This window comes from Scleropages formosus, chromosome 4, assembly GCF_900964775.1.
Source record: "Scleropages formosus chromosome 4, fSclFor1.1, whole genome shotgun sequence".
Lineage (NCBI taxonomy): Eukaryota > Metazoa > Chordata > Actinopteri > Osteoglossiformes > Osteoglossidae > Scleropages > Scleropages formosus.
The window spans coordinates 36,411,628-36,428,616 of record NC_041809.1 but is presented as its reverse complement, the minus strand read 5'-3'; the positions used below and the strand labels follow the sequence as shown (position 1 = coordinate 36,428,616).

Genomic DNA, 16,989 nt, shown 5'->3' with positions numbered 1-16,989 from the left:
AGAAACGATACAGAATCACTGTTCCTAAGGACCACACCACCTAGTGGGCGGACGAAGATGTTGGAAATGTGCAGGGAAAATAAAGGTGAGATGCGAGGTTGGAATTCAGCTTTATCTACCGATCGGTTCATGGTAAGCAGGAAAGGATCAGTGTCACACGTGAGAGCACAGTGACAGAGGTACCCGCGTGGGGCAGTTGAGCGCTGCAGCGTGTGTGTCCAGGTGGAACGCCGTGTGTGTGTGTGTGTCGTGGACTAGGTGTCCGCGAAAGAGTGTTTGATTGCCGTAGAACACCCCCCAGACACCACAGCCGCTAATCTCTCTCTCTCTCTCTCTCTCTCTCTCTCTCTCTCTCTCTAGTGTCTCTGTTTCTCGCTCGCTCGCTCTCTCTCTCTCCCTCTCTCTCTCCCTCACTCTCTCCCTCTCCAGCTTTTGCTGTGTTATTTTCCAGCGCGGAGCCCGAACCCGCTCGATCGATTCGCATTGATTGTCCCTGACGAGCTGCTCCACTTTCCAGCCAATGTCAGCCCGTCTGCGATCGGGAAGGAGAGAAATGAAGGAAAATCTCTGCCGCCCTGGCGGTGTCATTTCCACACACTCGGCTTGGCCGCCTGCCAGCAGACAGGACACTCACAAGAGGTGGAGTGGACTCTGCGTGGAGGGAGAGAGGAGCCGATCGGACCCGAGCGGTCAGTCGGCGACTGACCAGCGCGGCTCAGCTACCCCACGGTGAGAAATTAACACACTCTGCAGTGACACCCCCCCCCCCCTCCCGCATCATCTTCTGTTTACTTTGCGTTGTGTGTGTAAATACACCATGCATCTTAGATGTAATTTTGACAAAATCTTATTATTTAGCTGTCCCCTTTCCTCCAGGCGTCTTGCAATGTTAATCAACTCTACAGTGATTTACCCCGCTGGGTATTCTTACTGTATCAATTCAAGGTTAGTATTTTGATCAAGCGTGCTACAGGAGGGGGACTCGAACCTAGAACCTTAAGATTAGACGCAGTGCCCTACCTGGTGCCCACAACCATCAGTTTTAATTATTAACTAGCAAAAGAAAGCCTTTGAACCCATAATGAAACTTTTATTATTGTTATTATTACGTCCAGTGACGTAATTTCTGTTAGTTGGGTTAGCGCGCACAAAAAGACGGGTTCAGGACGAGCGCTCAACCTGTGCTTACATGACGTCATTACAGTTGTTAGCGTATTACCAACCTCGGCACGTGACTTATTAACGCGGCCATAATTTATTACGGGTAATTATTTTCGTGCTTCGTTATAAATGTTGCCGCTTCCGCTTATTAGAGGAGTGCCGTCAAAGTGGTTTCTCATACACGTTCCTGTGGGACCGGTCTGTGTATTTTATTAAAAAAAACATTAAATTAGTAGTATCAGAATGACGAATAATTATGTATTAAGGTATGAGTGCTATACATATGTAACATATTATTACGTATGTGTTACATGTATCGCTGCGATAACACACACATTTCCCGGTGAGCGGAACTCGGGAACAGCCTGGGGTGTGTGTTAAAAGTAAAGTTCTCCTTAAAGAGGCCTGGCAAATTAAATGGAACGAAGCTGCTGTGTTCAAAGAGCGCAAATTTGCATCGCCTTAAACGACGAACAAACACGGAGAGACGCGGCCGCCGGTGTTGTCTTTCTGCAGCCGTCAACACGTGTTTCACTGGGCGGGCGCGCGCGCGCGCGCGCACACACACAGACACACACACACACACACACACACACACACACACACACACACAAAGAGCAGAGTGTTTAAAGGGGTTGCCGTGTTTTCCCCCGAACGCCACCTTTTGCTTAACGTCGGTTGTTGTTTCTTTTAATTATTACATTATTACGTTTATTTATTTATTTATTTATTTATTTTGGACGCTACGTCGCGGGAAGTCCAGTTCGGTTTTTACGTGAAGCTCCAAAAATCTATGAAATGTGTTTGCATGTTCTCTCCTGCGCGAACGGAGAGGAGGAGGAGGAGGAGGACGACGGGGGGGGGGCGGAGAGGTGGGATCGCGCGAATCGGGAGGTCGGTGAGCCCGCACGCTCGCGCGCGACAAAAGTGCGTTTCCAGGCGCTTCATCGTCCCGTTCGGCCGCGGACGCCAACATTAGTGCTGCTTCTCAGAACTCGCCTTCGTCCCTGTTTTCCGGCGTCGGTGTCGGCGGCGGGCGCGCACACGGAGCGCTCGGACAGCGGGATCGCGCCCCTCCGCTCGGATCCGCTTTGGTAGGTGCGAATGAAAAGGGCCTGTGTTTGCAAATATGCAGATACATTGAAGGGAGGGCGAGCGGTGTTCGGGGGGGGGGGCGGTGGAATCATACTTTGTTGAAGTCTGCCGAAAGTTGGGATGTCATCTTCCTTAACGATCCGCTGAGCGAGGAGGATGTTTCTTCTTTATCCCCCGCAACGTGCGGCGGCGGAGCGCGTGCGGCCACCGCAGAGACCCCGCGTTCAGATCAATGAGTCTAGACAAAAGGTATTTTTGCGCTGCTTTTCGTGTTTGATTGCGTTTCGCACGGGATCCTTTCGACATTCGCCCGCGATGTTGTTGCGGCGCCGACTCGCAGCAGACAGGGGACGCGCCTGGGGCTCCACGTTTCGCTCGTTCTGCTGCTTTAGACACATGTTCTCGGATCGGTTATTGTTGTAGCACTCGGCGGACAATATTGTCACATCGTTTCCTCGCCGCTGGCTGCTCCGCGAGCCCCGGGATCGGGTGCAAAATGTTCGCTCATCGATTCTCTGCAACTTGACGACGTACTGTCGGGGAATTGATGATGCCACTTATTATGTGGGATGATGATGATGATGATGATGACGGTGGTGGTGGTCATCGCGCCGGCGGTCCTTCCGATGTCAAGTGCTGCCAAAATGACAGTAAGTTTCTGCGTGGATGGAGGATGAACTTTTCACGTACACCATCCGCGCGCGGTGTTTTCGCGCACATTCGGATGTGTTGAATGATGATTATTAATATCGAGACGGAAGCCTTTCGTTCGCTCGTATGAACGCGGAGCTCGACGTGTGATCAATTTCACGCTGTTGTTGGCGCAAACGGCGCGCGCGCCCCATCGCTCTCTGCGTGCCGCCCGCGCGCGCGCGCGACGTCCCCGTGCCTGAGCGTCGCCGCGCGCGGGGATTTTACTGCGAGCGACCCCGCGTTCGCTGCCGCAATCCGCGAGCGCCGGCGCGCAGGGGACGGTCGGACGGACGGGGACAGCGTGTGTCCTCGGGGTTTCCACGGAGAGGGTGTCACAAGTTGAGTTCACAACGCGCCCGAGCGAGTGACACTGAGCGCTTAACCGGGAGCGGGCAGCCGGGGTGCATAATACTAATAGTGCATGTGCGGTGACAGTGAGTGGCCAGCGCGATGAAGGCGCGAGCGCGCGCGCCTCTCGCTCTCTCTTTCTCTGTGTCCGTCCGTCCGTGCGCGCGCGCGTGCTTGCGCACTGGCGTGTTCGCGCGTCCGGGACCCAACGGAACGTTGCGCTCTGCATTACCTGAGCTAATAAATATCTAACTCGCGCGCGCCTCCCACGAGATGGGGGGTGCGTTGGGGGGGGGGGGGGCGGCTCATTCTCGCCCGGTGCGCTTTTCTTTATGGCGCTTAGAGTGGCCGCCCACAGTGGAAAACTTTGCTTCACAATCCTTAATAATAAAAACAAAAATCTAATTTTGTATATAGATTGGATTTTTGTACAAATATAAGTAGACTGAAATCAATGGAACCAGTTTTTACTGGCTCATAAAAGTAAAGAGTAGCACTCGCAAAAAGAACAGGAGATAAACATATTCAAATGCTAATTAGTTGACGCTTCCAGGTAGTTCAGTGACTTCCTTCTCACCTACTCTATAATCTACTGTAAGTCTTTAAAACTGAATGAACAAATACTTTGACTGAATGAAAATCTGAGATTTGCAGGCCACAGTCATAGGGACAGTCACTATTTGTGCGAACCCTTCACTTGTCTTCCTCTAGTCTTGGCCTCTGCTTTGCTTTGTTCTGCTGCTGCTGTTGCTGCCCAAGAGTTGAGAAGCACTCAGACCCGGTTCTGGTTCAGGTCACAGTTGGACCTGCATCTTTATTCCAGGATCAGCGTTGAACTCCAAAGGAGACGCGAGACAATGATGCTATTATGAATAATCATAATGACTGAAACTAGAAGTACCGCACTAATTTTCAGTTAATAAAAGTAATAAACAGCACCATGATGAAGCAGAGGAACACACGTAGTTCTGCTAAATATGTTTAAATGCTTTATTATCCTAATGCCATCAGCCTGTATTGATGACAATATGAGCTGTGACATTAGCTCGGGGCCTCTTCTGTCCGAACGGGGAAATTATCTTAAGAGTCTCAGCCTCTGAGAAATGCAGTGCAGGTCATGAGCTCCTACGGTTTGTGAGGAGCTCTAAAATAAACCTTTTCTTCGCAGGTCAACCTGCAGTGCTTAGAAACCTTATTAACGCTGAATACGTAGACAGGTAATGTGAGCCTAAATGAGCAGAGGTGGTGAACTTGAAAATTCGCTTGCTCCAGCCAGCATGTGTGCTGATTAGTTTAGAATTTTATTGCAAGGGGAGAAAATTAAAAACAAGAAACAAATATTTGTTCATGTAGTAATTAGTTAACTTTTACATGATCATCTGCACTTGACATAAAGCTATAACGTGTTGGCTGAGGGCACAGCCAGTGTGTCAGAGGAAGTCGCACACTATTAGATCCTTTCCCACTGTTATACTTGAGCATTTTTAACCACGAGAGATTTGCGGGTTGCCATCCTGTTTCGAATGTTGTCTTTTCATGTTAATATTGCTGCTTTCTTCTCGCACCTGTCTGTTTGGGCTGGAGGTGCTGTGTGATGTTCCCGTTCCCACCCAAGGGGGTCTCCGTACAGGCTCATTTCTACCTGTGGGCTGGCCCCCGCATCTCGGCTCAGCGAGACGGTTCCATCACGCCACTTCAGAGGCAAAGTCAATAACAGGAGGCCGGTGGCTCATTAAAGCGTTCGCATATGCAAAACGCGTCTAGGACGATGGGCTCTTGCGAAGCTCGTTTTATTTATTCATTCATTCATTCGCTTAATTTTATTTGTTTTTTAAAAATTTTTTTGAGCCGATCGTTCTACGGTGCAGCGGACAGAGAGAGCGAGACTTTGGAAGAGCGGCAGGGGGGAGAGGCAGAGCGAGAGGGGCTGGCGGACCCCGCGGCCGAGCCCCTGATCAGACGCATTGTGTTGCGTCGAGCCGCTGGCCCTGTTCTGCTGGCGCTGCGGGCTCCTGAGCTGGCGGGAGCGCGGGGGCTGCGTTCCTGCCTTTGAAGCTTCACCTCCCACTAATTCTGGCCTTCCAATTTACACACACTGTGCGCACCCCCCACCCCCCCCCCCCACGCCTTCTCCCCGCACCACCTCCCCTTGCCTTTGTTCCCCATATAAGGGCCGGTCCGGCCCAGCCGCCTCCTCGGCGCTCCTCCACGGTGCCTGCGTCGGGGACGTTGCGTGTTTTTTGTTTTTTGGCACCTCGCATGGGTTCTGCTGCCGGAGGCTGGCAGCGCTGCCGGAACCTGGGAATTGCGCGTCCGCTGTGTCACACGACTCCGCCATGTTTTCCGTTTGGTCGCCTTGCGAAACAGTTTGCCCAAAGTGCACTTGTGCTGATTGGAGCGAAGTCACCCGGGTTGAGGGCCTCTCTCTGGACCCGAACCAGTGCGTTCCCCCGCTTCCTAGGACTGGAGTTTTGCGAATCCCGGGATAAGTGGAGCTTCCGTAAAGTGGCCCGATCCCTGGCGGGTAAACTTTGCCCAAGATCATATGGATGAGTACGCTGCTGTAGTCACTGCACTTTGCTCCGCAGATGAGAAAAGGAAAGTGCACAACACGCATCAGGAGGTGAGGCAGGGTGACAGAAATCTATGAAACACATGGAGCTGGAAATGCTTACTGTATCATATATCTCCGAGATGAGACGTCTGGGGCATTTATTGCAGCGCAGCTTAATTCGTCAATACTTACATGTCTCTTAATTACATATAACTCAGAATCAGGAAGTGAGCCTTCTCTTCTGGTTAGTGCTGATGACATTGCGGTGAGCCCATCTTTGTCTCTTTTTTTTAAAATTTTTTTACTTTTCCTCAAAAATGGATTATGTGCTGCACAGGATATTTTTTTTTTTTTTTTTGCTCTAGTTCCCGTGTGTATATGATGTTGGAATTGATTCACGATGTCTACATTGGTGGCGCATGCTGTAAGTTTGTGGCTGTAGGGGTGAAGCAGGTGAGTGAAGACCTTGCTAGCACAGACAGACCAGGTTTTCTCGCACATGTCTGGAGACCCTGGGCTCACACACTTGTTCTTGTACTTGTTCTTGAACTGAACACGAAGTAGGGAAGCATCACAGCTCGTCACGAACACTTTGTCGCTTTTTCCTGCTCAGCCGATCCTTTTCATGGAGGAAGCCGACGTTTACATAGCTGTGTATTTCACCATGGTACTGGTTTGAACTTCGCTGCAGAGCAGGGTGCCCGCATAGTCTTGTAGTAGTAAAGCTCAGATTACAAGTGTGATTCCTTAAACGCTCAACTGCCGTCTGCTCAAGCTGGCAGTCGGCGACCTGTTGCTGAATCTCCAAAGACATCATGGTCTGAATGTCAGATCTTTAAAGATGATCCTTCTTCTCTTCTCCTTCTCCCCCAGTGTTCTGTTTGCCTAAGGAAGGATGTGGAGGGTGGAGATTTAGTATTGAGTCCAGGGCTCCACGGACTTCGATTGGCCACTTTGTCAGCAGGTGAGGTGTGACGCTCACCTGGGCTCTGAACAGGCTGTCAGCACCGCCTCCCAGTCCCCTCCACCTCACGCGTGCTGGACCATGTCTAAAGGACAACCGGAGGATGGCCAGACCGGCCAGGCCCTGGACAGGAGCAGCTGCGGTGAGGACGCGCAGCCCGCTGTGCCGGAGCGCCGGAGTCGCAGCGGAATCATCAGCGAGCCGCTGAGCAAGAGCCTGAAGAACTCGCGCGCCTTGTCGCAGTACACGGCCAGCTGCTCGGCCGCCAACGGGCTGCTGCAGAACGGGGCCTCCAGCGGGGCGGTGAGGAGCGACTCGGTCGCTGTGTCCCTCAAACAGCAACAGCAGCAGCAGCAGCAGGCGGCGGCGGCGGCGGCGGCAACGGGGAAGCCGGAGCGGACCTTGGACCAGGTTCTGGAGGCGCAGAACGGGCTGCTGCATTTCGCCCAGGCGGCGGCGCTGCTCAAACGCGCCGGCATGGAGCACATGCTGCTGCCGGGGGACCAGGCAGCGGGCGCCGGTGACCTGGAGGGCGTATCCGGCTCCGATGCCGTCGCCAGCCCGGCGGACTTCCCTTACATCGGCGGCTTTCCCTTCAACCCGGGCCTCTTCATCATGACGCCCGCCGGAGTCTTCCTCGCAGACAGCGCGCTGCACATGGCCGGCCTAGCCGAGTACCCGATGCAGAACGAGCTGGCGTCCGCCATCAGCTCGGGCAAGAAGAAGCGGAAACGGTGTGGCATGTGCCCGCCCTGCCGCCGGCGGATAAACTGCGAGCAGTGCAGCAGCTGCCGGAACCGCAAAACGGGCCACCAGATTTGTAAATTCCGCAAGTGTGAGGAACTTAAAAAGAAGCCGTCCGCTGCTTTGGAGGTAAGGGCGTGAGGTGGGTAGGGCTCAGGAGGGTAAGGGGTTCCGGAGGGTGGGCATTAAAGGGCTGTGGAGCACGGGATTAGAGGCGGACGGGGCTCATAATACAAAGGATTGAGGAGGGCAGGGATCAGGTAGTGAGGAAGGCGGAGCTTAGGAGGTGAGGGTTTGATGTGGGTGAGGTTTAAAAGCTAATAGGAAGGGATGAGGCTCTGATCTGGGGGAGTGACAGGTGGTGGAGTAGGGATGTTTGGGGCAGACGTTCACCGCAGGATTCTCTTTAATCTCTCCTCCCCCTCTCGCCGCACCTCGCTCCCTCCACGCCGCCTGTGGAAACTGACGAGCCGAGGCCATCTCTGTTCTATTTCGTCTCCCCCCCCAACCCCCCGCCCGGCAAATGAGCTGGCTTTCCGTGAAATCCCCTTCCAAACGCAATCTTCTCTATTGATGATTGGCGCGCGTTCCGGCCGAGCCTGCGTGTGCGCACGCGCGAGGGGGGCTGCGCGCGCGTTCGGCGAGATCCATGCGAGGGCAGCCGCGCGCTCCGCCGGTCCATCTGGAGCGCCAGGTGTCAATGTGGCACGGTCGCCCGCCTTCCGCTCACGTGGACTCCTGCGACGCGTCGGCGGGCCCCTGCGTCTCCCCGCGCTCTGTCACGGCTCCCCCGTGCTCCTCCGCGCACGTGACGCGTGTGTGATGCCGTGCGGAGTTTAACAATTCAAAGCGAACTTCAAGTAACCTGAAAAACGTGATCGCCGACGACCGGCTTCATCGTCGGACGCGACGTTACCGTTACCGCGCTGCGATGTCGGCCTCGGTGGTAGGGAGTGTGGTGCTGCTCTCTGAAGCGTAAACGATGACCACCGCGCTTAGTTTAAGGTGCTAAAAGACACTCCTGGAATTCAGGCTGAGGGACTGGACACGAAATGACCTGATGCTACCCGACCAGTTTTGATGCGAGTGACGGGTTTTGGGTCGGAGGGTAAAAGGAGCGGTATTAAGCCCAGATAGAACAACGGAGTAATAATTGATGCAGTAATTTCGAAAGGCCATGTTGGGTTCTGGGGAAAAAGTTGTGGAGCATTTGAGTGCCGCGTTCTTTTGAGGAATACCGCGGTAACATGGATTTGAAGAGGCCTAACAGGTGGAGTAGTGGGGGACCAAAAAATAAACAGCAATCAGTGGTTGTATGCAATTTTTTTTTTTTCTTTTTCTTTTTTTTTTGGGGGGGGGGGGGGGCGGGAGTTAGACTTGCTAGAACATTGGGGGAGACATGTCTCCCCTCTCCTTTTAATAAGACAATATGAGAAGGGAATGCTGGGGTGTAAAAAGAAATGATCTCGCTACGACCACAGCAAGAGACTGCACCAGGAACATGGTAAAAAACCGTAGTGACTGACTTGGGTTGGAAGAGGAATGTTGTGTTTTGCACTCGGGTTTGGGACGGCTCCCATCGGCTGCTCCCTGGGCCCTCACGCAAGCGTAGTGCGTTAAGCACGACGATTCCTCCGCTCCAACGTTGGCGCGTGTCACGACTGAATGGCTACGCTCAACACTTACGGTGCCTAACATGCCAGGAACTCCTTGTAAATTTGGTTATCAACACTGTTGTATTTGAACAAGTCATTGTTGTAGACATTGTGTGTCATGGAAAAGCATTGGCATCTTATAAACTTGTGGCTGGTGGTACTTTTGTTAACTGCCCATTTACTGTACATGTAATAACTGTCAGTGTTAGTTCAAAAGTGTTTGTTTTTAGGAAAGATTTGCCGCAAGATGGCCAACTGGCTCATGTAGCTGAACTTTATAAACACGGTATTTTGTACAATTGACGGATGTAATAAATTGCAACTATTGTATTGGGGTTTGATTGTAAATGATACTTAAATATACATTCATATAGTTGTAATATAATTTGAATAAAATGTTGCCCCCCGAATTTGAGTGAAATTGCCATCAATCATTTCTCCCTTGCTAAAGTAAACACTAAATACCTACCAGAAATGTATCTTACAAGCATGCGACACATAGGAACGCCTTGGTAATGCGGGAAGGAACATTCTAGTGTCACCGCGATCGGCCTTTACAGTTAGTTTTGACATCGTCTTTACGAGGCCCCGTACAAGTGCACTCCTACTGCCAACCCTTCCACGGTTCTGCCAGCACCACACATTTGGAACTGCTCTTCTGCTCTTCGCTACGCAGAGCTCGTCACGTCTGTTATCATAGCGCCGTAAATGTTCAGTTAAACGTGGTGTTCGGATGTGGCTGCGGTACGTTTTTACAGCCGGCTGCCCGCTTTCCTTCCGTAAGATGAAAATGAAACGAACGAAACGAGGACAGAAAGAGGAACGTTGGTTTCGTCTTGCGAAATGCACCTTCCGAAGAGTTTGACAATGAAAGAAATGGCAGAGAGTCAACGTTTAAAGGTACCGGTCAGCTTTCAAAGCCATGAGGTGCGCTCCTCGGGACGGTTTAAATGCCTAAATAACGAAGGATTGCAACTTTTTTTTTTTTTTTTTTTTGTTTAAAACTTGAAGCGTCGATGTCATTGGGTTGTTACGCTCAAACTCTGCATTGAGGTTAGAAGTGATCCTCCAGCACCGTTAACGCCGAAGAGATTCGGCGAATGAAAGAGTGCGGGAATGCATTAGCGCTGAGACTTGTTTGGGTCTCATCTCAAAATTCACAGAACCGTTGACCCTGGAAGGAATCTGAAAATAAAAACACGTTCCAGGCATGGGAAAAAATGATAGAGAACCGTCAACACGGTAGCATGACGGTACTCTGGGTTCAAGGTCCTGCCGCTGGCGCTCGGTGTTGCCCGGAAGGCCTGTAGTCGCATATCGGGGCAGCCGGAGTTCCCGCTGGTCTCGCCGACCCGTCGGAGCGCCGCCTTCACGGCCAAAGCTCCGAATCTTCGTTGTTGAGGTCACCGCCTTTAGAGAGCGCGTTCTGTGGCCGAAGGGGACCAGCACAGATGTCACCGCAGAGCCGAAAGTTTCTGTTTACATTATTTATTTGTGGAGCAAACTGTATTATCGGGAGGAAATCGGGTTACGCCGCTGTCACTGGAGTCGTAGGTAAGAGTAGATGTCGATGTCCTTGGGGGGGGTGCGGAACGGTTCAAGATCCTGCAGCGCTTTGCCCTTGGAAACAGTCGTGCCGCCCTTAAGGGTAAAAGTACACTGACGGAGCGAAACCACAATAAATGCAAAGACATAACTGCGTGTACAGCAAAATAAAAACAGCCTGAATTACACTGTCCACATAGTGTGGAAGGGTGAAGAGTACGTTCCACTAGTGGAATTTTAAACTTGGGAGGTTATGCTTGAAATGTTAATGTGTCCAAGGTAACGAATGTAATGTCTGTCTGCAGTCAAGTGGACGGTGTCCAGAACTCACTGGACTGGCCTCCGGACAGGTGTCTCTCCACATTTTCTGTTTGAGCGGACGATGGCAAGTAGCATTCTTTCTACGTGTTTCCTTTATACGAAAGTTTACGAGCACCAGTGTTGGCCTGGTTTGGACGCGTGGAGGTCTCGTTAACCAGGTTCGGGCGATGGATTTGATTTTTATTGCCTATTTTATTCCAAAGCCCCTAAAAAGTGCATGTCCTGTACATTAAATGTACAGTAAACGATGTTTTTTAAATATATTTTCATCGATACCCTACAAGTAGGGGCCTGCTTCGGGGTCAGGGGGCTGGACGGGCATCATCAGGGCCTTAAAGCCCAGCGTTGGCTCTTCAGCTGGGAGTGATTAGTGAAGTACTTGGGCAAAGAGGCCCATCAGCACGTGATCTTGTGCTGTGTTTTCGGTGCTTGTTTTGCTCTATTTGGCCGTTTCCTGAGGCTTCTTGCAAGCGCAAGTTACCGTTGCCAGAAGTGATGTCCGGACCAGAGGGCTGGAGGAGGCCTCGGTTCTGTGTGTGCACTGCGGTTTTGATGAGGTCTGATTGGAACGATTAAGGAAATTTATGGGAACAGCAGGGAAGGACTTGATACGTCTTCATGTGTCAAGAGTCAGAGCGCGGACAGGTGGGGTGAACGACCACGTTTTCACTGCCTGGGTGGAGACGGCTCCGTCAGGGCCCGGAGGCCCAGGTTGTGCACTGCCGATGCTGCCCGGCGGGGAATTTCGGGGGCTGTGCTGGCAATGGCGGGACCTTTGGGCCATTTTCCACGGGAACCACATGGCAGCCCGGAGTCGGTCATAAAGGCGGGGGGAGGGGGGAGTTAGCCACGCCCCCAAGTTTGCCAGCACGTCGCACCTCACTGGCCAAAGACATCGAGAGATATTTTTGGGAATGCGTTGCCGCCTGGATGTGAAAGGAGCAGAGCGCACGGGTCAAAGAGGGCGCAGCCGCTTCCACGGAAAATGCTGGAACCCACTGGAGGAGGGATTCCAACCCGAACCCTGACTGCTCCTCCTCCTCTTCCGGTGTTGTTTTGGGGCAGCCGGTAGCGTAGTGGATAAAGCTGCTGCTGCTGCTGCCTTTAAACTCAAAGGTTGCAGGTTTGAATCCCCCCCCCCTCCTTCCCAGCTGTAGTACCCTTGAGCAAGGTACTTACCCCAATTTACTCCAGTAAAATTACCCAGCTGTATAAATGTGTAAATAACTAAGTAGCTTAATGTCGTAAGTCGCTTTGGAGAAAAGGTGAATGTAAATGTTTATGTGTTTATGGGCTGGCGGAGAGCCCACTTTGCTGTGCACGTGTGGGAGGGTGTGTGTTCTCTGCCATCGCCGGTGAGTGTGGACGCGCGAGTACGTTTTTGTGTGTTCGGCCAGCTGACCCGGTCCGCCGTGTCAGCGACGCCGCCGCCAATTATTTATTTATTTATTTGTTTGTTTATTCAGCCGCAGTCGTTCGACGCCCTTCGCGTTGCGGTGGTGCGGCGCCGCCGCCAAAGAGGGACGTGACCAAGTGTTGCGGTTCTCTCCCCCAGCACTGCAGGACTAGACAGATGGACACCAGCTGAGCTCTCTAGCAGACAGCACAAGGGCAAAGGGGCGGTTTCGGCGAGAGCCCAGGGAGGGGCAGGGGTCAGCCAAGGTGAAGGTGTTTCACGGAGCAGGGCTCTCGCACCGGCGCCAATGGCCGCCAGGGTCGGGGAACCGAGGAGACGCTCTAAGAGCGCAAGTGAATGCTGGGTAATCAGCGGCACGGCGGTGCAGAAATAAACCGTGTAAAATACCTGGGTACATTTACAATGACTCATTTAGTGGTCGCTTCGTTTCGAAAGCGACGCTGAACTGAGAGAAGGTAGGAGTGTATTTCGAGCCATCGATGCAGACAAGTGGTTCTGGAAGTAGTCCGATCGTCTGCTGTAACCGTTCCGACCAACATGCGCTATGTGGGTAGCTGCACATTGAGAGTAAACATTTTTTAAAACATATAAGAGTGTTTCAGAACACAGAATTTATGGAAATAGACATTTATCTGATACAATTATTTACCCATTTATACAGCTGGGTAATTTTACTGGAGTGATTTACAGTGAGTACCTTGCTCAAGGCTGTTACAGCTGGAGGGGATTCAAACCTATAACCTTTGGGTCCAAAGGCAGCAGTTTTAACCGCTACGGCAGTAATTGTGACGGCTTACGTCATGCGTATCCGTCGCGTTAACAGGAGATCCAAAGAGACGTGAGTCTGAAAGAGACGTTTTGAGACCTTCCTGGAAAGTTGAGTAGTTTACTACACTAGATACTAGATAAAGTAAGAGACCATTAGGGCAGGTTGCTGTACAAACAATACGTCTACCTTGGTCGTCATGCGTCAGTCAGGTATAAACATCTGCTTTTGATTTGAGTTAAACATCTGTAAATACTGCAGGAGATGCCTGTCTTGTACATCCGTGTTTTACAAGGAGAGATGTAATCCGCCGAGACGACATCTATTTTCACAGGTGGCCAGAAGAAATGAATGAGAATCGATAGTGATTGAGCTATATTTCGTTTCATAACCGTTGTTACCGTGGTGCTTCTGTGTGCATTAGTACTGTAGCAGGATACACTGTTTTTTGGACATCTCACGTTGTACCCAGCAGGTGCTCCTGGCACAGATTTGTGAAAATCCTAATGGTAACATTTATAATATCATAATGTTTACGTGATGCTTTTCTCCAAAACAACTTACAATGTTAAGCTACTTAGTTATTTGCCTGCTTATTCAGCTGGGTAATTTTACTGGAGTAAATTGGGGTAAGTACCTTAAGGGTACTCCTGCAGCTGGAGGTGGGATTCAAACCTATGACCTTTGGGGGCCGAAGGCAGCAGCTGCAACCATTACATTACAAGCTGCCTGTTTTTGTACGTAATAATATAACCGAAACATAACAGCAACATAATAGTAACATTTGTAAGATAATATAGCTTAACATTAACAAAACACGTAGCAGTGACATAATAGTAACGTTTAAAGTGACGGCACAAAATGCTCATAATGGAGACGATTTGAAATGTTTTCCAAAGTTGCTCAGCCGTTGGAAGGTGACGCCGATGAAACGTTCGGAAATGCTGCGTCCCGTGTGTTTTGCGCGTGTCCGTGCGCCACACGCCTGCCAGCGAGTGTGTGTGTGCGTGCGTCGCAACACGCAGGCTGGGCTCGCCGCTGCCGATTGCGCGCAAACCGCTGCAGTGACTGCGGCTTTCCGGTCCCGCTGCGGTCTCCGGGCCGAGAGCCACTTGCCGAGTTTAACGACCGCCGCGGAGCTCCAGTCAGGTGGCGTTGGGAGCGCGCGTCGGTTTCACCGGAAAAAGAAAGAGGAAGGTCGGACTGAAATGGAGCAGAGAAGGAGGGGGAAGGAAGACGGTCCCCAGTTCTGCTGTCGGGGAGCCGGGAAGGATGCGTTTGCGTGGCGGCTAAATAATGAATGTGGCGTATCGGATTTCACTTGGAGCCAAAGCCACGGCTCACAGCAGTCAGGGACGAGTTGGGGGGCTGGGGTTGAGTGGGTGTTGGTGGGGGGGGGGGGGGGGGGGGGTGAGGTCTGCTTGGGACAGCTTGGCGCGACGCTCAACAGGGCCAGCTGCTCTTGGAGCTCGGAGAAGGGGAGAGGACGAGCGGAGCAGCGGGGCGGCAGCGGGGATGGAGGGGAAAAGGGGACGAGCGGACAGGAGAGGACGCGGGACGGGAGCGAGGGAGGGCCGCCGGTCTGCGGCACGACGGACGCTCTCTCGAGCCTCTCGCCTCCTAGAAGGACAAACGAGGGGACCTGCTAGGAAGCGGGGAGGGCAACCGAGGAAAGAGGGGATAGTATTTAAGTCCGGGGCGGGTGGCTGGGTGGGGTTCCGACTCGGTATGGTTTGTGGTGCGGAGTTCTTCGGCTGACGTTGACCTCTGTTCCCAGAGCTTCAGCGTGGACTTCCTCCGCAGCCACGCAGCCGTCGACACCCGCCGACACCATCGCGCTCCCGCCCCGACCCTGCTTCCCTGAGGCTGACCCCCCCTCTCCTCTCTTTCTCTCCAAGAAGGTGATGTTGCCGACGGGAGCGCCCTTCCGGTGGTTCCCGTAAGGACTCGGACCCCCGAAGCTCGGTGATCACGTGCAATGCCACCGCTGGCTTGGATTGTCGCCCGTGTGGCTGCGGACCCTGTGGCCGAAAAACAAACGCAGAGTCGAAAACAAAAAAAAGAATAAACAAAAAAACAAAACAAAAGCGACGATGACAAATGGATGCACCTACTTACTCCTGAACCAAAAATAAACATGAGAGATCTATGGCAAACCTTCATTCCCTTTTGTATGTTGCATTTTGGTACCTTTTCTCGTTTTTTTTAACCCTTTTCCCAGCGGTGTCGGTCACCGTCGGGCGCGGAACTCTTCATTGCCAAACAGAAATAAGGGACCGGGTGTGGACAATCAACTAAGTTCTGTGTTTGGTGTTTATGTCGTTTACGTGTGGAAAGATACAGTACTTGTGTAGAGAATGTAAATTTACAGCTATATTTTAAAAAACAACCTAGTGGCTAATGACGAGCACTACTGTAATTTAGCACCATTGTTTTTACTTACAACCCTCCTGTATTTTGGATTGCTTATTTTTTTATATTTTATTTCCGTTTTGTTACGTGATAAAAAAAAAAAAAGAAAAAAGGAAAAAAAAAAAAAACAACTGTCCTGCAATTGCTTAATGTTTGCTATTAAAAGAGAAACGCTGAAGACGTAGAATCCCCAATTTCTGATCGACTAGATGTGGTTTCCAGTCCATCGGCACCACTAGAATCCCCTCGGAAATGGACGCCACTCTCCCAGGTAGCTGTCGGTGAAAAATCCCGAATGTAACAGTGTGGTTTTTTTTTTTTTTTTCCCTCCCCTCACCTGGTTTTCTACACTTTTTATTTGTGCTGCTGGCAGCCTTGTGCTGCCGCGCTCCCCGGTGAGGGACGTTCTTCTGATCAGGCGGACAGAGCGAGCCGCGCGACGTGGGGCCTCCTTCCATTCATGCACCGCCACTGAATAAGCTCCATTCTTTCACGGTGTCGCCACGATCTACATCTGAAAAAAGCAAGAAGAAAAAGTGGAAAAAGTGATGTTTGTATTAATTTAGAAATCTCGGCTGGTTTTGTGAATAAACAACAAATGCATGTATTGGTGTCCATATTTACACTTCTGCAGTCTGTCTGCTTCTGCATGCTGTTTTTTCCCTCCTTTTTTCAAACTACTGGCTCCTGAAGTTCAGGAAAATCCTCACATCTTTCTGGATGATCTTTCCCTTGTTACGCTGAGTTGTAGAATAAAACTTCAAACCACCAAACAAAGGAAACTGGCTGGAAAAATAATGCCGGTGAACATGGTGCATTTTGCTATAATTCTATATATGTAAGGGAGAAGGGACTGATTGTGATTTTATGATTTTGTATATTTGTAACTACATACGTATATAAGCATATGGTGCATCTATACATCTATGGTGGGCTGGTAGCGTAGGGATTAGTGTTGCTGCCTTTGGATATGAAAGTTGCAGGTTCGATCCCTACCTCCGCTTGCTATAGGGGGTGGGGTACCCCTGAGCAAGGTACTTACCCTGAAATTGTGCCAGTAAAATTGCCGTATTTAATATTAAGGGGTAAATAATTGCAACCGTAACATCGTAAGTCGCTTTGGAGAAAAGTGTGAGCTAAATGAATACATGTGTACATATATATATCAGTTGATGGTAAAAGGACTATGATCTGCTGTTCATATTCACTGATAAGCTGTTTGCTATAAATATTGGGAGGAATTCAAACGTACTTTAGAACTTGCATACCTGCCTCACAAAGCTGCTCCCCGTACCTTGCGACCGAAATAAAAAA

General features: G+C 51.1%; 1 protein-coding gene across 6 annotated transcripts; it reads left to right on the top strand.

The window, feature by feature from the left end:
- The first annotated feature begins 391 nt into the window (after positions 1–391).
- cxxc5a (CXXC finger protein 5a) lies at positions 392–15,340 on the top strand. 6 transcript variants are annotated; one of them, XM_029251356.1, is made up of 3 exons: positions 392–729; positions 6,725–7,688; positions 15,041–15,340. In XM_029251356.1, the coding sequence occupies exons 2-3, from the start codon at positions 6,897–6,899 to the stop codon at positions 15,125–15,127; spliced, it is 879 nt and encodes a 292-aa protein (XP_029107189.1). In that variant the 5' UTR covers positions 392–729; positions 6,725–6,896; the 3' UTR covers positions 15,128–15,340. The 6 variants fall into 6 exon arrangements, with proteins under 6 accessions (XP_029107189.1, XP_029107191.1, XP_029107185.1 ...); XM_029251358.1 differs by lacking the exon at positions 392–729 and adding an exon at positions 1,926–2,255 and having other exon boundaries at positions 15,162–15,340; XM_029251352.1 differs by lacking the exon at positions 392–729 and adding an exon at positions 1,926–2,255.
- The last annotated feature ends 1,649 nt before the right edge of the window (positions 15,341–16,989 follow it).

Coding starts and splice junctions, on each gene's coding strand:
- cxxc5a (XM_029251356.1), top strand. CDS start 6,897: ATGTCTAAAGGACAACCGGAGGATGGCCAGACCGGCCAGGCCCTGGAC. Junction 7,689..15,040: donor AGCCGTCCGCTGCTTTGGAG/GTAAGGGCGTGA, acceptor CTCTGTTCCCAG/AGCTTCAGCGTGGACTTCCT.